The 22,627-nt window shown below is 38.5% G+C and overlaps 1 protein-coding gene across 1 annotated transcript in view; it reads right to left on the reverse strand.

The window, feature by feature from the left end:
• Positions 1-808: 808 nt before the first annotated feature.
• Positions 809-22,627, reverse strand: part of LOC132122882 (nectin-3-like protein) — a 58,090-nt gene continuing 36,271 nt past the window's right edge. Inside the window, exons 2-6 of the mRNA XM_059533376.1 lie at positions 13,340-13,687; positions 7,770-8,072; positions 5,509-5,626; positions 5,190-5,341; positions 809-2,396 (exon numbers count right to left, since the gene is read on the reverse strand). Of these exons, the coding sequence (XP_059389359.1) occupies positions 1,678-2,396; positions 5,190-5,341; positions 5,509-5,626; positions 7,770-8,072; positions 13,340-13,687 (1,640 nt within the window). The 3' untranslated portion in view covers positions 809-1,677. The remainder of the gene's footprint in view (positions 2,397-5,189; positions 5,342-5,508; positions 5,627-7,769; positions 8,073-13,339; positions 13,688-22,627) is intronic.

Below are 22,627 nucleotides of genomic sequence, written 5' to 3' on the forward strand. Positions count from 1 at the left end.
CAGTTTATTCTGGGAAATCTGAAGCTCTCGACACAGGGATGGGAGTGTGTGAATAGCAAGGGTGGAGAGGTGGAGAGAAAAAAAGAAATAAGCATAAAATTAAAAGGAGTGAACTGAATTGGCAAAGGCCATATGTCTTCGGTAAAACCATTGGTGCAGAATGTGGTCTTCTTGATCTGTCGTGAACGTCAACCCCCCAACAGCCTTATGAAGAACCACATAAAACTCTTCTTCCATTGCTCTCTAACTTATCCATTAATGAAAAAGACACTGTGTGATGAAAGACATCAAAATATAGACCAGCGGGCTCATATTTATGTACATTTATGTATTTATGTATTCATATTTAATACAATTTAGCTGAAAAGGAAGAATTGCATAAACTTAATGCCACTGGCCATTTTTTATTGTTTTTAACATAAACCTAAAAATATACTTATAATGATATTAATAATAATAATACAAAAAATGTCTTCCAAGGAATACCAGACGTAAATCTTTAAATATTCTTAGCGATATTGCAATATTCAATTTTAAAGATATTATTATTAATATTTAAATGTATTATAAACATTAAGCTGGGAAAGTAAAATTAGCACAGTACATCTTGAATTAAGTTTTTTTTTCTATTTCGGCTGGCAATTTAAACAAAACTTGCTTTAAAAAAAAAAAGAACAATCACGTATTTCTTCCATGGATAATACTTAATGTATATTTTTTTATATTCTTTATGCACAAAAGTTTTGCTTTTTCGTTCATTTTCTTGAGAATATATAATATTAATGTATTAAATATATTAAGTAAACTTTTTAAATGATTTATGTTTATTTTTCTTACCCCGCTGTTGTTTTTTTATTATTTTAAACATAACTTTATTATTAGTATTTTTATTTTATTTTTTTTTGCTTTAAAATAACAAGCATTCTTTTTATGCTTAAAATAATAATAATAATAATAATAATAATAATAAATACAAGAACCTTCTTCCATGGAACACTGAAGTATGCTATCTCATGCAATTTTTGCTTCTCAAAAAATATCTTCAAGATATTTCTATTATTTATCATAATATGATATTAATATATTCTAATAGATTAAGATATTTTTTCCTCAAAAACAAAATAGAAATACTGATTTAAAAAGAAAAGAAAAAAATCTGTGCAATAAAAACGTATGACTCAAGACTTTCGAAATCAGTTCATGTGTCTCTTCATGTGAAAATAAAGTGATGTTTTGCTCCTACACTGGAGAAGTCATATGTATATATTTAATAAAAATAAAAAAAAGTTGAGAGGAAGGAACCAAGAATACCCTGCACCTGGTTTTAAAGCTGACAGTCATGTGCAATGTGGTAACTGAAATATGCACACAGTGTAGCTTAAATTTAGCAGACATGTTTTCTTTGTGTAAATCCACCCTGTGATCATAAACCATGTAAACCTCTCCCTTTACATCCTTCAGTGGCAGCGGTCCACTGAACGAAAACCATCCAGAACATATCTGCAGTAAATTACAGCCGTTTGCTATGTGTAAAACATGAGGATGAAATCGTAAACCAACCATAAAGAATACATAAAATACATTTATAACATACACTTTATCTCACTCTGCTGAGTTAAATAACACTTTCTCGCTGATTTTAAATTATTTTTGTCCAGTTAAAGTTCCCCAGTCTTTTCAAACATACCATTCCCTGCATGAAATCACAGATCCATCGACGTGAGACACGTAGTCGCTGTCCGTGCCGTTGTCGTAGCACTCGTCCTGCAGGTAAGGGGAGCCGTTGTGTAGCGGTGGCCCGCTGGGGTTCACGTTATGATGGTTGTGTTGGTCAGAGTAATACGAGCTCTCTCTCTGAAGGCTGAGATTGTCTTCCCAGCCCTCCGTGTCTTTGTGGTCATTGGAATAATCGGGATAGATAATGCCTCCTTCGTGAATGGGCTTCAAGTCTTGGCTGCCGTTGCCCGAGTCATCTCCATAAACGTCCTGAAGCTCATGGGGTTGAAGGACGTCCATTTGTGACTCTTTTTGCATGTCGGATGGGCCGATGTACTGTTTGGTGTAGTAGTCTCCTCTGAATGTCCGGCGTTGTCGCATGTAGAAAGCCCCCACCAGTGCCATCAGGAACACTAGGATCAGGATCCCACCGACAGCACCGCCCAGGATAGTGCCCAGGCCGCTGTCCGGCGGAGAGGCCCGAGTCGGGGCGGTGAAGTGGGCATGTTGGTTGATGGGAACTGTGATGGTTGAGCTGGTGTCAGGCAGGATGGACTTGCTGCTGTTGCTGGTGCTGGTGCTGGTGCTGGTGCTGGTGCTGGCGCTGGTGCTGGTGCTGGTGCTGTTGCTGGTGCTGGTGCTGGTGCTGGTGCTGGTGGCTGCGGTGGTTGGTGGCGGCTCTGAAAGGGCGAGATATTGGCAAATATTAAAATATAGGCAAACAGGTATATAATTAAAGACAAGTTGTGAAGTAAATTTACCGATATTAATATTCTGGTTGGTCCTGATAATCTGATATTAAAATTGATACTTTTAAAACAAAATCAGTTTAACTCTAAAATGAGCATAACACTAAACTAAAACCAATTGGAATCAAATAAAATATAAAACACTAATTTCAGCTAGTCACCAAGGCAACATTTCTCATGTTTTATGTAGTTTATCTCATTGAGTAAAATAACTAAAAACTGAAAAAAAAACTATATAAAATAAAATAATCATCTGAAAACTATACAGACATATGAAAAACTAACAAAAATGTAAATTACTTAAATGATAGTAAACCTTAAATTAAAAAAAAAAAAAAAAATCCAAAATATGAATAAAAACTAACAGTATCTCAATGATTCTAAAATAACCCTGGAATTAAGTTTTTCTTCTCATACACCACTGGGAATAATTTTCTTGATTTAAACGTATACCTAAAAAATTCAAAGAAATAAAATTAAATCAAATCAATAAATAAAAATATACACCAATTCTGGTCAGTTCTGACAAGCTGATATTTTGTCTCAATAATAATATTTTTTTTTTTTTTTTTTTACATTTAAGCACTTTTCACAGTACACATTGTTTCAAAGCAGTTTTAAAGAAAATCTTGATATATACCTATCCATTACCATTTTATATAAAGAAACGGCCAATAATATATGTACAGTTTGTGACAAAAAATAAATAAAAAATCTGGCAGTTTTGCTTTATAGTATATATTGCTTTTTTTTAACTGTACTGTATGTATGCGGATAAAGTTATAGAACTGCACAATTCTACACACACACACACACACACACACACACACACCTACAGTATGAAAGCTTTTGAAAGACTTTTATTTTGAGATTGGCTGTAGATTGAATTTAACTATTATTAACTTATTAGGGTTTAAAAAATGTTTTAAATGCTAGATGACAAAAAATAAATCTAAATGTAAAAACAATAAATAAAAAAAATATTATTGACAGATATTGTACCAATAATTTTGTCCCAAAATCAACTAAAAAAACAACAACAACAAAAAGCCTTCAGCAGATACTGTGAGGGCCAAGGAAAAATAATGTTTAGAGGCAAGTGGTTTTTAAAAGGTTATTACTCAAGATAATAGGACAGAACTTGAAATGACCAACAGGAAAAACAAAATCTTGCTGATGTAACAGCAGGTTCAGGCACCAAAGAGCACAATTCTTTGAATTTGGAGGCCTGTAAAGAATGATCAAGTCTTCACGACTGGCACTTCACTCTTTTTAAGGGACATTAAACAGAGAAAGGATGTTAAAAATATTGCACTTTTGGTTAGTATAAAATAACTATTTGGTGTATCCATTTCCTGTAGGGGACGTCAACTTGGGACAACGTTTTCTTTATCCTTCCATCATCCATGCTTGTGCACCACTAAAGTCCAAAAACTGCCAAAATATTTCGATTATGATTTGACCACAGAGCTACATGATAAAGGTTCCTCATGTTTTGCCGCCTGGGAAAGAGCCAAATATGTGGTCAAAAGCACAGTGGCGAAGAGCTGATTGAATTGAAGCGAGTTTTGTCCAACCTTATTTGCGTCACTGCAGAAACCTCGCAGGCCAAGTGTCGAGTGTTTGGCACATTCAGCCAGTTTTCAGAAAGAGCTTCTGTTAACAGTATTTTCAACAAGAGATTCAGGAATTCACATATTCAGTCACAGGAAGCACACACTGACTCAATGATACACAAAAATGTCAAACACAAGAAAACATCCTGTGAGTTTTGTCAGGTTTTTCCAGGCTGTTCCAAATACATTATAATAGGTTATAATAAATCTATGTTGGCAAAGTGAAAGAAATCATTAATAGACCACTGCAGGGATGATGTATTTTTGTAGGTCATCCTGGAAGTTCACATCACCCTGGTGTCCTCAACAAAAGGCCAATAGCATTTTTATATTTACCTCTGGATTATTCCAAGGAAAATGAGCTCTGTGTCCGACAAATGTGTATGATTCTTTCACTTTTTGTTCATCAAGATAAACTCAACATAAAAAATGAATTTTCAAGTCTAAATACAGAAGTAAAAGCATGACTTCAACGTCAGCACCATTATGCTTTAGAAAATCTACAAGGTGGAAAGTTTGAGTTAGAATAGTTTGCAAGAGTGCAAGTATGAACACAATGAGGCTGTAAAAGTGGACTTATAAATAGATGAGTTTTCCTGTTAAGTATAATGACAATTCATGGCCCAGGAAACCTCTGTAGTCCCATTAGCAAGTGCCTTTTAAAAGCCAGTTGCAGAATAAAACGTGAAAATAGCTTGCGTTAACCACAGACCTTATTTTAGGCATTTAACCAAAAAAACAAAAAAACATTGATTTTGAACCCATGGAACCAAGTCCAAGATTGCTTGCTTTCACATTTTAGGACTCCATAAATCAATGAAATCATAAATGGTTAATTTTACTCAGGATATTTGTGTGTTAACTCAACAAGTTAACAGCAAATTCATTATCAGTTGAGTCGATTCTCCGGTGCACTATGGAGAACTAGAGAGTTATGCCTCATTGCCTCACTTGAGTAAATGACTGTGTGCATAAGTATGAATGGTGTCTGTTTCAAGAGGGTAGAGAGAATGTCAGGACATCATTTATCATTCAAACTTCAGCCCCCTATCGAGAAAACATCATCACTGGTATCTGTGGACCTGAAAGGTTACGAGAAACTTCTCACCTTGTACCAAGAAGCGTACATCCTTAAAGCTCTGCCCGACATCGTTCTGTACTTCACACCTGTATTGTCCAGAGTCGCTCGGCTCTAAAGGACGAGTAAACAGCAGGCTGCCATTAGATGTGTCCAAACCTGCAGGCATTGGTGCGTCAAGTCTGGGGAGTGACGAAAGACACGATTATCAGTTTCGAGCTTGCTGACAACGAGTTTTGCTGCAGGACGTCACTTTGAAATCTCTACTGCAACACTGCACCATTGACTTGACATGACCAATAAGATTAGAAGTACAGAAGCAAACTTTAGTGTAGATGAGTGTACAGACCTGGTCCAAAGGAACAAAAGAGCAGGTGGGTTGGCACTCGCTCGACAGTCCAGCTGTACATCTTTTTGTCCCACGTACCACACGTCCTGCAGGCCTATCACCATAACATCTGGAACAACTGTGACATAATATAAATCACTGTTGCATGAAGGCAGAACATGGTTCGCCTTGCTATAATCATTTATAGAACTTAGCAAAACATAAACCCTTTGCATTTTTCCACAGAACATAAAAGAGGATATTTTGTAGGATTGGGAATTAAGAAATATTTCACACAATCAATTTGATTTTGTTTGACAAGTACTTGGTTCGATTTTAACTCATCTGAATATATTTCTGATACAGTACAAATATATATTCAATATCACTTAACTAATGTTGTTAAACATACAGGGAATCTCTAGTTGGCACATTACTATAATATTAAAGGTTAAAAATGTTCAAATTCAAATGTTATTCATTTTTAGATATTATAATGAACACTGTAAATTGTGGCAACATGCGGCAGTCTAAATTAGTCCCCAGCTAGTTTGTGTAGTTGCAGCAATAGCCTTGGACTATTTTCAGGTGCTGTGTAATATCACTGCATCTGCTGCACCCATGGTACGGGAGCAAAGTTCCTTGATTATTACCCCGGAATGAAAGTATAGTTCCTAGCAACATCGGCTTAGAAAATTTCAACTTTTCATTTTCCATCAGTTTTAGTACACAATGTAACTACAGAAGAGTCAAGTTTTAAATAGGAAAAATATAGAAACTCTGGTAATTTTTGAGCGAGATGCTAACGGTCTAATCAGATTCAATGATCTATGCTAAGCTAAGCTAAAAGTGCTACCTGCCAGACCCGGAGATCGGCTGAATGGATTCAAAAACGGTAAAACTCTACTGTTTAACTCTAGGTGAGTTGGAAAATTAGCCTGTTTTTTTTTTTAAGTTGAGTGTTCCTTTAAGAAGTGATACTGATTCGTCAAAATGAATACTATTTTGTTAAATGTCCATGCTGCTCTTTCCTATACAATAAAAATTACTTGAAATTGGAGCTGACAAGTTTAACCAACACTATCTCACAACTAGTCCGTACGTATTTTACGAGGTGGCTAATTCGTATGAATTCGTACAACCTTGTGCGATTTTGTACGACCTCACTTGTGTGAATTTGTATGATTTGTCTAGACCCCAGTGGTGGGTAGTTTTAGAGGCATGGTTAGGAATAGGTACAGATTTTTATGAATTGTGCAACTCGTAAAATATATACAATTTAGCACAAATCGTATAAATTTGTACCATCTCATTCGTACATTAGTCAAATTCGAATTAGCCACCTCTTAATATATGTATGAATTGCCATGAGATCAGGCTGGTTTAACATTTTCTCAACCCATATGATAGCTTTGAGGAAGATTTTAGATTGTTGTCATTTTGTGTTCCACGACAGAGAAAGTCATACAGGGTTGAAACAGCAAAGTTGAGTGTATGATTGAAGAGTCACATTTCTTTTGGGTGAACTATGTCTATAATCCATATAAATGCTACTTTGGAAGCTGACTTTGTGTAGTTCTCTGTAATTGTTTTTTTAAGCAATGAAACTATAAATTATTTTAATAAGACATTAAATCTGAGCATGCCATTATTCTCACGCTCTGGATGTGAGTCCTAGAAACAGCCAGGGGAGATGTGATTGGCTAACTCAATTACACAGAAACCTCAGGATGCTGAGGCTTAGCTGTGGCTGAGAAAATAAACATATGTGTGATATGGAAAGAAGATTCAGGAGTGAAACACAGAGCCTTGAGATTCAACCCCAGCAGTCTATATAACAACAGTGTGATCGAATTCTTATCAACATTGCCAGTGTTCTACTTTCTTATTGAACAATGCAAACCACAGTTGCCACTTTCAACACTACACTGTAAATCAGGTTTTTTTTTTTGTTTAGTAAAATATATAAACATTATTAAAACTTAAAATTAATTTACTGGAGAAAATTATCTTTCTAAATGTATATTTCTTGTCGGATATTTCAAAAAGTGCCTCCATTAAGCAGTGCACCATTCAAACAGACAGCAGCCAACAGTTCAAGTTGCCAAAGGGAAGCACAATAAAGTTAAAGATGTTAAAATAACTCCTATATTAACATCTTGTAAATTTGAGAGCATCAAAAGAGATCAGTGCATGCAGAAAACCCGTGAAGACCTTGAAATACAAAACAAGATTAAAGTTCTTCTACAGGGAGAATGTTGATAAAAGCAATTCACACTCACAAAACACATTGAGCCGGTAGGGAATGTGGAAATCCTTGGATAAGGCCGGGTGACGAACAACGCAGCTGAGGGACCGGCCAAATGCATCCCGAGTGGGGGCCCAGACATAGTGGACTGAAGTGGTGGTAGTGCCTTCAGGCTCCTGCTGTGTGACGACTGCTGACTGCTGGCCTGGCAGGTCTGAATCCCAGAAGACCTCTGCTGCTGGACGAGCCCTTTCAGCTGTACATGTCGCCACCAGAGTTTGACCACGTCCATCCAACAGAGACAAGGGGCCAGGAGACAAATATACCTTTGGCTCCACTAAAAAGAGAAAATGAGAAAGAGATGAAGCAAAAAACTGAATAAACAAGCTAAAAAAATTAAACACTTTAAAACCTATTTTATTTATTTTATCTTGTCTTTATTAATGCACATTTATTTAATAAAAAAAACTGTTCAACTGTTGGACGTAAAGATGAGGGCATTTGTGAATAAAATGATAGATAGATTATAATATTATTTTACAATATTTCTAAACAAATGCAGCCTTATTGACCATAAAAAGTTTTTTTTAAGCATTAAACAAATCTTACTGATGAGTCTTCCTAACACATTTTTAAATAGTATATATATATATATATATATATATATATGTGTGTGTGTGTGTATATATATATATATATATATATATATATATATATATATATATATATATATATATATATATATATATATATATATTCAAAAACAAATTTAAGGTAATAAATGTTTTATTATGTATAACAGTACTTGCCTTAAGCAACAGAAAAACAAGAAATAAATAATAAATTAAACCGGAAGAACTGTACAAAATTACAGTTCGGAAGAACTGTACAAAATTATTTATTGATATGGAACTTACAGGATGATACACAACAAGATGAATAAATAACCATGTTAAGGGTGGAAACAGGCATTAGTACAGTCAGAATTGATTTATTACACCAACCGTACCAATTCACATAAAAAATGGATGATCTGAAATTACTGAGTGCTGAGGTATGAGTACAACAACATGTTGTGAATGCGTCTAAGTGGCTTGTGTCTCTATAGAAAAGTGGCATATTAGTTTATTGAGATATTCCACATGGATTTAAAGAGAACAGAAGGAAAGACAAATTGGGCCCCATTTACAAAGAAAATTGGGCATACGGTCGCTTCAATGCAAAACTTAAAATTTATCAATATGGGCGTGAGCGGTGGCTATGATCAAATCTCTCGTCTGGTCTCAGCTTGTGTACACAAGTTTTTGAGTTACCTGAACTTGTACGCAAGCTGCTTCTCATGGTGGAGAATTGAATGAATGACAGCATTTTGTTAGTTTTTATTTTCCTGACCGTCAAACGAAGTTCATTAGTCGATCGCTAACAAGTAAGATTAGAATGTCTTTTTTTTCTGTGAAAGGAGAAAAACAGAAATGAAGTCTATAAATGGAATAAAATAACGGAGTGTCTATTTACACTAAGTGCAAATAGCCTGTCTTGTTGGCAGAGGCTATTTACACAAACTCCGCCCACCAACGTGTGATTAGGGTAGTAAACACTTCAAAAAGACGCACGTCGTACATCGGTTTCAGTGAAAGATGGTAAAGTGTGCGCTTTTTGACTCGATCGACCGGAGTTCGAACCTGCCTTTGCCAGAAAAAAATTATCCCGTTGCAAATACCATATCGCATAGGAAAGGCATTTATTTTCAATAAAAATGAAGGAAATAATCAAAAAGGTTGAAAATAAAGTATCGGGTAAGGTTAGGGTATGTGTAGGGAAGGCTTTATTTTCCCAATAAGGCGGCACCCTTTTAGAAATTTGAATTAAAATTATCATTTACACTCAGTAAGTTATTATTGCCTTCTGTTTTACAATGCACTACAATACTGATGTGCCGGTAATTGCCACTATTTGCATTAAGTAGTATTTATAGCAGAAGATCTTGCTATTTTAACATTGTAAATAGTTTCTCCATGTCGTAAACTGTAGGGGCGAGGCTTCTAAACCGGGGGTATTTAAGGGCGTGATATTCAACTGAGGATTGTTTTCTGCCTCCACTTTTATCAACGTGCGATCATTTGTACGATGAGATTGGCAGCATACGAATGTTTCATGAATCACACGTGAACGCTGTCGTAAGTTGATTTGTGCACATGGACCTGCGTTCATTGTACGTTAGATTGATGAATCTGGCGCATTGTGTATTACAGCTGAATCAATCATTGTAAAATATTCAGCAGCCCTGAGCAACTAAACCCCAGACTGCTTGAAGTAAAACAACTGACTCAATTTCAGCTATTGTTTTAATTTCTGAAATAACATTAGTTAGCTAAGAGACCACTCACTTGAAAGGTTACATTCGCACTACAAGCCAGTGTCCAATTTCGATTTTCTGTTCAAATTCCGTTTTGTGAGGATATTCACATGACCTGATTAATGTGGTCCATATATTCATATACCATGATTCTTGGCCTTCAAGTTGGGCATTAAAACTATCTCCATAATAATGTATGGGTCCTTGCTGATACTGTCACATTCGCTATTGTTCAAATGTTCAGAAACTGTAGATTAAAAAAAAAAAAAGTTTGTGAAAGAAGTCTCTCATACTCACCAAGTCTGCATTATTTATTTAAACGTACAGTAAAAACTGTAATATTGTGAAATATTATTGTAATTCAAATCAACTGTTTGCTATTGTAATATATTTAAAAACGTAATTTATTCCTGTGATGCAAAGCTGAATTTTCAGCATCAGTACTCCAGTCTTCAGTGTCACATGATCCTTTCAAAAATTATTCTAACAAGAAACACTACTTATCAATACTGAAAATAGCTGTGTTTAATATTTTTGTGTAAATCATCATATATTCTTTTCAGGATTCTTTGATGAACCTGTTTTATTTTAAATGAAAATATTTTGTAATATTACAAATGTCTTTAATGTCACTTTTGAACAATTAATTGCACACATATATATATATATATATATATATATATTGAGAGACACGGGTTCAAATCCACTGTGAGACACCAGTGTGTCCCTGAGCAAGACACTTAACCCCTAGTTGCTCCAGAGGCGTGTGACCTCTGACATATATACAGCAATTGTAAGTCACTTTGGATAAAAGCATCAGCTAAATGAATAAATGTAAATGTAATATATATATATATATATATATATATATATATATATATATATATACACATCGTATGTGCATTTGATTTCATTAGTGCAGATTAATGTTTGAGAGCTGGTTATGTCTTAATGGACCGCGTTTCAGTCATTATAATATTCATTCCGTTGTCTGACAACAGAAACATTCAAATATAGTAATAAAAACAGTTTTATTGAGAATTAAATTAAATGGCTTAATTAAATTGCAGTATGTGAGCATAGGGAGGCAATACAATACGACGCACTTACATCATAAATATGCTAATTAGCACATGACGTCATTTAGTTCATGTTCTCATGATTTATTTTTATGAATTACAATGTTTCAAAACATCCCCCCCTCTGTTTTTTTCACAAATCGCACCCTGTATATATATATATATATATATATATATATAAAATTGTTTTTGAAAAAAAAAATCTAGTGTAAAAATCTAGTAACGTCTTACATGAAAACTGGCAAAGGTCAGAATTCAGATTTGGGCCACAATGAACTGTGAATGCAGCCATAATAAAATTGCATCAATACTATTTTAATTAGACCTTTTCCCTCTTTCCTTTCTCCATCACTCTCTCTAGAGAACTGCAACAGCTGCACTCTTTAGAAACAGTCTTGCCATGTGGGCCAGGAACGTCAACTTAATCCTACACACAAGGCCGTCTGCTCCAAGCACCTGTTCTGCTCTGTTTACAGGCCACTCCTGTATACGAGAAATCGAAATAACCCCAGGGACTCCTAATGCTAAATATAGCGCTGTGGTACCTGAATGGTGGGGACACACAGTGTAGTACAGAGCACTGACTTCTGAATGCCAACGTCAGACCCACCCTGCATTTATCTAACCTGAACCCTATGCCATCATCACGCTGGAGCTCTGCTGACTCAGCGTCACTTGCAGGGGCATCTTGGCAACTCATTCACACCCAACCCTTCCGATAGAAGATGGGGAACGGAGAACCAGCTGATCTGATGTGCAGGTTGTGTGTGGGCGAATGCCCCGGAGAAGGTCAGGGTATTGATTTATCATCTAAAGAGGAAGGAATTAGGGCCGGGTCATTGTCACCCACACAAATCCAGACCCAAACATTCCTGCTCTGGGTTGCAGACCAGGGCTGTCACCAAAACCGCAGTGCCCCAAACAACTTCTGTCATTATAATAGACTCAAAGTAATTATGTTAAAAAAAGGAACAGAATGAATTGTGGGTACAAATTATACCACTTAGCTTGCGTGCCGCATCTGATCTCTTTTATTGGTAAAATTCACACGGTCACTGAGAATTCCTCTGATGATTCATCACTGTTAAATTTACAGGAATAGGGATGGCGGCTTCAAACTCGAAGCAGATGATTGGCCAGTGACTTTTATGGTTTTAGAGGTTTGAGTAAATGTTTATCCCTTTTCTGTAAAAAAAGCCAAGGACTAATAATGCCTTTTCAGACTGGATCGATACAATTCAGAAGTTTTATTACTTATAATAGGGAAAAGATTAGCTTCTGTTTTTTTTTTGTTTTTTTATGAACGCAGGAAATATACAAGGAGGAAAAATTGGCACCCCGCAAAAATCAAAACAGAAGGAATGTGCTGTCATGCTAGTGTGTGACATATACTGTATTTCTGTCATCTCTTCACTCGAGCAGAAAAGAAGCTCTGTAAAGGGTGTTTCCAGCCCTTTCTGTAATTACAACCAAAAATAAGTCATTCCAACACAAGCTTCTAAACCACTTTCCTTTAATTCCAGTCTTGTTTTCAATAGACATTTTTTTTCGGAATGTTAATCATTTTTAAGTGCTCTGCATAAATAAAACTGCACGTAAATAAAACCATAAGCAAAAGTATAAATAAATAAATAAATAAATGTGTGTTTATATGTTTTGTTATTGTTAACAATTTTTGTTCTTATAAATAATAAACAAACATGGGAAAAGAAATAAATGCATTAATTAATACATTTATGAATAATAATGTTTATAATTTGTTATTGTCATGCTTTTTGTGTTGAATAAAAGAATAAACAAATCTGTGAAAAAATTATAAATGTATGAATGAATACTAATATAATGTATATAATGTTTTTAAATTTAATATTAATAAGTAAATTTGTATTATTATTATACCTATTGCAAATTTACAGTATCTTTAAACAAAAACATTTCATATAACATATCAGTTTTTAATGACAAGACTTAGTCAGAGCCCATAATTACACAAGATACATGAATTTTCAAAGCATTAACCTCATCAATGATAAGAGGTATAAAAAATGTATGACCCAACAGTTTTAGGTTTCAGGAGGATTCTAAAATGTTTTACGAAATGATTCGCCTCAAAGAATTCACAACTATACAATTATATAGTGTACAAAATGTTGACAAACATATACTCACCCATAATGTCCACAGTTGTGGATGCTTGCATGTTTCCAAGTTGGAAGGTGACCGCTTTACAAGTATAGGTCCCAATGTCTGCAAACCCCATGCCCTGCAGGACAATGGATGCATCATGCACTGAGGGATTGATGAAGTGCACCCGTTTGCTGTACTCATCAGATATGGAGGTCCCATACTGGGGGTTGAAGACAGCCAAAGTGGTGGTGCCGGAGGGAAGCCGGCGTTCCCAGGAACTCTGGGTCAGGCTGAGGTTTGTGCTGACTTCTACCCTGCAGGTCAAAGTAACGTTTTTCCCCAGCACTGCAGTCACCTGCTCAGGAACCACAACTCTGTTGGCCCACACACCTGGAGAGATACAGATCATCAGAATTAATGATACAGGAAATAGATTAACAGTTGCCAAGTTTCCATTCAACACTCTATAAAATAAAGGTTCCAAAAGGGGGGTTTGAAGCAATGCTGGATTCCCCAAAGAACCTTTCACTGAACAGTTCTTAAAACAGTTCTTTCCCTTTTCCACTGTAAATAACCTTTTGTGGAATGGAAAGTTTCTATGAATGTAAAGGTTCTCATTGAATCATAGATGCCAATAAAGAACCATTATTTTTAAAGGGGTCATATGATGCAATATAAATTCTTCCTTTCTCTTTGGAGTGTTACAAGTTCTTGGTGCATAAAGAAGACCTGTAAAGTTGCAAAGACTAAACTCTCAAATCCGAAGAGATATTCTAGATAGTCAACCACGTCCTCCTAAAACATCTCGTTCTAACGCCCCATTCTCTACATCACAATGTAGGAAGATTTGCATAACACTGCCCAAATGTTCACGCAAAAAAGAAGGCATAACTTTTCTTCTCGCTATAGTATTTTTGATCCCGCCGCAGCCGTCATGTTGTGGAGATACTGTGTGTTTTGTTGTGAAAGCGAAACTACTTTGTTTGGCCTTGTAAAAGAAGACACAACTAGAAATAAGTGGTTAAGTTGTATTTACAACACTGTTTCGCTTCTGAACCACAGTCTGTAAGTACGTTTTCATATTTAAAGAATTTGCCAATGATGATTCAAATGCTACAAATTATTTGTAGTTTCTCTGATCACAAATGCAGACATGGTTTAGAACATTTTAGAAGAAACATTTTACTGAAATCTTCTTACATTATACTGTGAATCAGTTTCATATGTTATATGCTCTTAATCAATTACATCTGTCTTATCTTGCTGACATCACTTCCATCAGGAGAACCCTTGAAGAGTCATAACTGAGGTACAATGGTGGGAGATCTCATACAGTAGATAATGAGGGCTCATGTTTTCCCCAGCCTTAATTACGCCCCATGCGGGAGGCCTTCCTTTTCAACTGCAACAGGTTGAGAGTGCTGTGCCACACAGCCCTTGCTTCACATCCATAATGAGCATCAAACAGACCCCCGCATCGGGATGCTCCGAGTGTCCTCTGCATTAACCGTCTGAGCACCTTGCCTAATAAAAGCCGCTGGAACAAGATGAAAAACAACAGTTTTTTTACTGTTTAATAGGTGTCTTTAATCTGTGCATTTGCCCTTTGCATGTTTACTTTAACATACTGGAGTTATTTGCTGATTCATGATATTCTGACTAGCTAGTAGTAACTGTTACAATGGAAGAGATTGATTAAAAAAAGACAAAGAGATCAGACAGTCCATAAGGGGTCCTATCAAATGTACTTCTAAATATTGGCAAAAGTCATATCTTTTTTGTCCAATTAAATACATCTACATGCTTAAAAAAACAAAAAAACAAACAAACTTATATGTACAGTATCGTTTAAATATTGTGTGGTTGGTAAGAATTCTTATTATTTTTGCTCACCAAGGCTGAAATTATTTGATCATAAATGCTGTAAACAGCAATATTGTAAAATATTATTACTATTTAAAATAACTGTTTTCTGTTGTAATATATTTAAAAATGTCATTTATTCTGTTGATGACAAAGCTGCATTTTCAGCATCATTACTCCAGCCTTCAGTGTCACATGATCCTTCAGAAATCATTCTCACACACTGATTTGTTGCTCAATTTCATGTGCTGCTTAATATATATATATATATATATATATATATATATATATATATATATTGTTACGGGAGGAGCACACAACAGGCCTCGGAGAGGCTTTTATTAACAGAAAATCAAATAAAACAGGGGATAAAAGGTGGCCAAAGGGGAAGAGTGTCCAAAATAAACAGGGGATCTGGTGTCCTCGTCGTGCTGCGGGGTTCGTGTGGGTCGGGCAGTGTTCATGGAGGAAGGGTCCAGGTAAGGGGCTTCGTCTAGCGGCCGCATCACTCTCGTTGGCCACGGCGCTGGCAGGGGATGGACGGCCCGGCATCCTGGCCCGTCGGCCGTGTAAACGGGTGCGGTTCTCATCCGGATCACGGGTCCGGCAGCTCACGTCTCGGTTGGCGCGGGAGTCCCTCAATGCACCCTTCCTGGACCCACAAGGACACCAGTGTGCATGCACGGGGAGAGACCGGTCTCCCAAGGAGAGGCGCGTTGGGCTTTTAAACAGCGGCGGTGATGAGGCTCCATTTCCTTCAGGTGTGCCCCATCACATGCCGCCAGCCCTGACTCGTCCAGCGCCCCTCCTCTCACACACCCACTCCAGTCGGGAGCCTGGTGAAGGGCGGCGATTTAGGATGGGGTGCCGATGACAATCAGAGAGGAGGCAGCAGATTTGTCACATTCCCCCTCCCAAGCGACATCCCCGTCATCAGGGCGCTGCCCACACGGGAGTGCTACCGTCCTCAACCAGGCTCCAAACGGTCGGAGTGGGCAGGGCGGGGATTCCTCTCCGGGCAGTCCTCCCTCTCACAGCGCGCCATAACAGGGACAGAGACACCGGGTTTTAGTCAACAGCCTCAACCAACCACAGGGTAAAATGACAATAACAGAGAAGTCACTTACCCCTTTTGTGGCTGGGAGGCTGTCCCCGGTTTTCCTCCGTCCCAGTCCGGGTTCTCATGAACTTTTGCGATCGAGAGGGAGTGACATCACCAGGTGTTTCCCAACTGCACTGTCTAGGCTCCGCATTGCCGGCATTCTCCACCACTGTGACGGGAGGAGCACACGACAGACACAGTGGGTGTGGCGTCAGGCCTTGAAGAGGCTTTTATTAACAGAAAATTAAATAAAACAGGGTATAAAAGGTGGCCAAAGGGGAAGAGTGTCCAAAAAAAACAGGGAATCTGGTGTCCTCGTTGTGCTGCGGGGTTCGTGTGGGTCGGGCAGTGTTCATGGAGGAAGGGTCCAGGTAAGGGGCGGAGTCCGGCGGCCGCACGTCCTCCTCTCTTCGGTCCGGGGCGCGAGGGGCGGCGGCTTCGTCTAGCGGCCAGATCACTCTCGTTGGCCACGGCGCTGGCAGGGTGATGGATGGCCCTGCATCCTGGCCCGTCGGCCGTGTAAACGGGTGCGGTTCTCATCCGGATCGCGGGTCCGGCAGCTCACGTCTTGGTTGGCGCGGGAGTCCCTCAACGCACCCTTCCTGGACCCACGAGGACACCAGTGTGCATGCACGGGGGAGAGACTGGTCTCCCAAGGAGAGGCGCGTTGGGCTTTTAAACAGCGGCGGTGATGAGGCTCCATTTCCTTCAGGTGTTCCCCATCACACGCTGCCAGCCCTGACTCGTCCAGCGCCCTTCCCCTGACACACCCACTGTAGTCGGGAGCCTGGTGAAGGGCGGCGACTTAGGACGGGGTGCCGATGACAATCAGGGAGGAGGCAGCTGACTCGTCACAATATATATAAATATATATATTGTAACACACGGACTCGGGGACAGAAGGGTAAAGTTTTAAAGGTTTATTTTAAAACAGTTGAGCAGGGTTTTGATGACTGGGCTGGATATAGGCTTTCCTGGTAACGACAGTGGGGTGACCAGGATGAGGGAATCGTCACACACACCTTGGGGGTTCCATTTATGTCTAAAATTTTAGAAAAAGTTGTGTCTGCTCAATTGAGCACCTTCCTGCATAAAAATGATCTGTATGAAGAATTTCAGTCAGGTTTCAGGCCCCACCATAGCACAGAAACTGAACTTGTTAAAATTACAAATGACCTGCTCCTTGCGTCAGATCAAGGCTGCATCTCATTTCTAGTCTTACTTGATCTTAGTGCTGCGTTCGACACCATAGATCATGACATACTCATAGATCGATTACAAAACTATACAGGTATTCAAGGGCAGGCTCTAAGATGGTTTAGATCCTACCTGTCCGATCGCTACCATTTTGTTTACTTAAATGGGGTGTCATCTCATTTATCATCAGTAAAATATGGAGTGCCACAAGGATCCGTCCTAGGTCCCCTTCTATTTTAATATACATGTTGCCACTTGGTAATATTATTAGAAAATACGGAATTAGCTTCCACTGTTATGCTGATGATACTCAGCTATATATCTCAACGAGACCAGATGAAACTTCCCAATTATCTAAGCTAACAGAGTGTGTTAAAAATGTAAAAGATTGGATGACAAATAATTTTCTCCAATTAAATTCGGATAAGACAGAGATATTAATTATTGGACCAAAAAACACCACACAGAATCTTGTAGATTACAATCTGCAGCTAGACGGATGTACTGTTACTTCCTCTACAGTCAGAAATCTGGGTGTTATATTGGACAGCAATTTGTCTTTTGAAAATCATATTTCCAATGTTACAAAAACTGCATTCTTCCATCTTAGAAACATTGCCAAGCTACGAAACATGTTATCTGTTTCTGATGCAGAAAAGCTAGTTCATGCATTTATGACCTCTAGACTGGACTATTGTAATGCACTTCTAGGTGGTTGTCCTGCTTCGTCAATAAACAAGCTACAGGTAGTCCAAAATGCAGCAGCTAGAGTCCTTACGAGGTCAAGAAAATATGATCATATTACCCCAATTTTACAGTCTCTGCACTGGCTACCTATTAAGTTCCGTATCAGTTACAAATTATCATTACTTACCTATAAGGCCCTAAATGGTTTAGCTCCTGCGTACCTAACTAGCCTTCTACCACGCTACAACCCATCACGCACCCTAAGGTCACAAAACGCTGGACTTTTGGTAGTTCCTAGGATAGCAAAGTCCACTAAAGGAGGTAGAGCTTTTTCACATTTGGCTCCCAAACTCTGGAATAGCCTTCCTGATAATGTTCAGGGTTCAGACACACTCTCTCTGTTTAAATCTAGATTAAAAACGCATCTCTTTCGCCAAGCATTCGAATAATGTATCTCTTAAATTGTGAGTGTAGTTGCATCTGCATTTTTATTCTTTAGCTTGGGTTAAACTAATTTTACTTTGTTGGATCAGCAGCTATGCTAATGATGTCTCTATTTGTTTCTATGTTTTGCCACGGGATACACAAGCTCCAGTCTGGATCCAGAACACCTGAGAAGAGATGATGCCGACCCTCAGAGGACCCCAGATGATCCTAACCTTGAATCAACAAACAGAACTAACAATTATTGCTACATGTGTGACTGCATCATATAATTACTATTAATTAATAATATTGATAGTTCATCGTCTAGCTGACTACGTCTTGTATTATTATTATTATTTTTTTATTTTTTCTAAAATCCTGTCAAACGTGCACAAACTACTAGCTACTACTAAATATTGTAGAAACATAATTTTCTGTAAAGTTGCGTTGTAACGATTTGTATTGTAAAAAGCGCTATACAAATAAACTTGAATTGAATTGAACCTTGGGGGCAACACTGGTAAGGAGATTGTGGAAGAGGGATCGCTGGAGGAACACGGGAGGATCACTGGAGAAACACAGGGGTCTAGGAGGATCGGGTTGACAAATAGGTTAGTAGCAAGGTTGGTAAGAGAGTCAATGCAAGTAGCTAGTTACTGGAGGGGTTCCGTGTAGTAGCTATGAGATCGGACAACAGAGGTGACTGAGGTGTGTGCTTTTAAAGGTGGTGAGTGAATGAGATCAGGTGCAGGTGATTAAATGACTGGATGGTGAACAGGTCATGGAGATTAATGCTCGAGTGAGGGAGTGCACTGTGGGTGATGAGCCTGACTGACTTATGACAGTACTCCCCCCTCCCAGAAGGCTCGTCACGAGCCGTAACACTGGGGAGGGGTGGTGGGCGCCCTGGAGGTTGGTGCAGGACAGGAACACAAAAAAAAATACTTGGAAAAACTTACGGGGCTGGACTCAGGGCCTGGAGCAGACACTGGAGCGAGCTCTGGGGCCGGAGCCCTCCCTGGGCTCGTCGGGGGATCAAGAGCCCTCCCTGGGCTCATCGGGGGATCAAGAGCCCCTACTGGGTTTAACTGGGGATCGGGAGACCCTCCTGGGCTTAACTGGGGATCGGGAGCGATGATGAGGGTTGAATAAAGTCTTTTCCTCCTCATCCTCCTTATTTGGGTCGGGGTGAGTGTGGTGGCAACAGCTAGTGGGCCTCTTCTGGGCAAAACTGGAGATTCTATGCTGGGTGGAACCAGCGGAGACACAGGAGATTCTATGCTGGGTGGAACCAGTGGAGACACAGGAGATTCTATGCTGGGTGGAACCAGCGGAGACACAGGAGATTCTATGCTGGACGGAACCAGCGGAGACACAGGAGATTCTATGCTGGACGGAACCAGCAGAGACACAGGAGATTTTGGAGGTGAAGGAGGGTCAGGGAAGTGCTTTATAGAGAAATCTGGGGAGAGGATGGGTGAGGAGAAACTTGGGGGTAATGCCATGTCCAGGATACTATAGCTGGGGCTTTGTTCTGAGGCTGGGGCTGGCGATCCTGGGCTTAGGACCAGGGAGGAGCTCTGGAGGTCTTATGGTGAGCTGGAGCATCCACATGCTTCTGGATGGGAGGAGGATTAGGATCCTCCAAATAAATGAAGAACTTGGAACCATTTAAATCGAGAACATAATTAATAAAATCTGCTACGCCTCTGCAGCAATCTTCAGGAGTCAAAAAACAAAACAGATTTTTATCTTTTAGTCCCATCCGGAAGCATGCATTAAGCGTGGATTCGCTCCAACTCACCAGAGGTATCAAGTTCAAGAACTCCTCCACAAACTCCTCCAAAGGCCGTCCCTTCTGCCGATGGACATAGAGATCCATCCGCCCAGGTCATTCTCTGTTTTGGTCCGATCTTCTGTAACACACAGACTCGGTAAAAGGTTGACAGGTTTATTTTAAAACAGGAATAGGTGAATATCGGGAGAGATGCAGGGGAGAGAAACCAGAGGAGGCATTGAGAAGGGTTTGATGACTGGACTGGATATATGCTTTCCCAGTAATGACAGTGGGGTGACCAGAATGAGGGAATTGTTGCACACTCGGGGGTAACACTGGTGAGGAGATCGTGGAAGAGGGATCGCTGGAGGCATGCTGGAGGATCATTGGAGAAACACAGGGGTCTAGGAGGATCGGGTTGACAAAGAGGTTAGTAGCAAGGTTGGTAAGAGAGTCAATGCAAGTAGCTAGTTACTGGAGGGGTTCCTTGTAGCAGCTACGAGATCGGACAACAGAGGTGACTGAATGAATGAGATCAGGTGCTGGATGGTGAACAGGTGCTGGAGATTAATGCTCCAGTGAGGGAGTGCACTGTGGGTGATGGGCCTGACCGACCTGTGACACACACACACACACATATATATATATATATATATATATATATATATATATATATATATATATATATATATATAAGTATATATACAGTACAGACCAAAAGTTTGGACACACCTTCTCATTCAAAGAGTTTTCTTTATTTTCATGACTATGAAAATTGTAGAGTCACACTGAAGGCATCAAGGGCTATTTGACCAAGAAGTAAAGTGATGGGGTGCTGCGCCAGATGACCTGGCCTCCACAGTCACCGGACCTGAACCCAATCGAGATGGTTTAGGGGTGAGCTGGACCACAGACTGAAGGCAAAAGGGCCTACAAGTGCTAAGCATCTCTCGGGGAACTCCTTCAAGAATGTTGGAAGACCATTTCAGGTGACTACCTCTTGAAGCTCATCAAGAGAATGCCAAGAGTGTGCAAAACAGTAATCAAAGCAAAAGGTGGCTACTTTGAAGAACCTAGAATATGACATATTTTCAGTTGTTTCACACTTTTTTGTTATGTATATAATTCCATATATAATTCCACATGTGTTAATTCATAGTTTTGATGCCTTCAGTGTGAATCTACAATTTTCATAGTCATGAAAATAAAGATTATATATATATATATATATATATATATATATATACATGTGTACATATGTACATATTTACACTTTAGAATAGGCAACATTTTTTCACTATTAAAGGGTTATAATTAAAATTATGTCATTAATGACTCACCCTCATGTCGTTCCATACCCGTAAGACCTCAGTTCATCTTCAGAACACAGTTTAGGTAATAAAAACATCATCAAAGTAGTCCATGTGACATTAGAGGGTCAGTTAGAATTTGTTGTCTTCTCTTCCGGGTCTTTTGTGTGTGCGACCACTGTGACAGGTGACGTACGACGCTGTTGACATTTTTTCTGGTGCGCCCAATAACAAAGATAACACGTCAGCAGTGTCTTATATTATCAGCGTCAATGCAGCGTCGTGAACTCGCTCACAACAGACCCGGAAGAGAAGACAATGCTGAATAAAGTTGTAATTTTTGTTATTTTTGGATCAAAATGTATTTTCAATGCTTCAACAAATTCTAACTGACCCTCTGATGTCACATATACTACTTTGATGATGTTTTTATTACCTTTCTGGACATGGACAGTATACCGTACATACATTTTCAGTGGAGGGACAGAAAGCTCTCAGACTAAATCTAAAATGTCTTAAACTGTGTTCCGAAGATGAATGGAGGTCTTACGGGTTTGGAACGACATGAGGGTGAGTCATTTATGACATAATTGAAATTTTTAATAATATGTGCTTAATAACTACTAGTAAATGGCTAATATTCTAGTAATATGCATGCTAATAAGCAACTAGTTAAGAAACCCTAAAATAAAGTGCTACCTTTTTTTGAGGATTCTTTGATGAATAGAAAGTTAAAAAACATTTATTTGCAAATAATTATTTTTGTAACAATATAAAAGTATTTCTGTCACTTTTGATCAATCTAATGTGTCCTTTCTGAATAAAAGTATTTATTTATTGAAAAAAACCTTACTGATCCTAAACTTTTCAATGGTAGTGTACATGTTAATGCAATAGCCTGATTTACATATATTGTTCAGTAATTTTTTTAAATATTTATTCACTTTTTGTGACTTTGGTTGAACTTT

This window comes from Carassius carassius, chromosome 41 (assembly GCF_963082965.1).
Source record: "Carassius carassius chromosome 41, fCarCar2.1, whole genome shotgun sequence".
Taxonomy (NCBI): domain Eukaryota; kingdom Metazoa; phylum Chordata; class Actinopteri; order Cypriniformes; family Cyprinidae; genus Carassius; species Carassius carassius.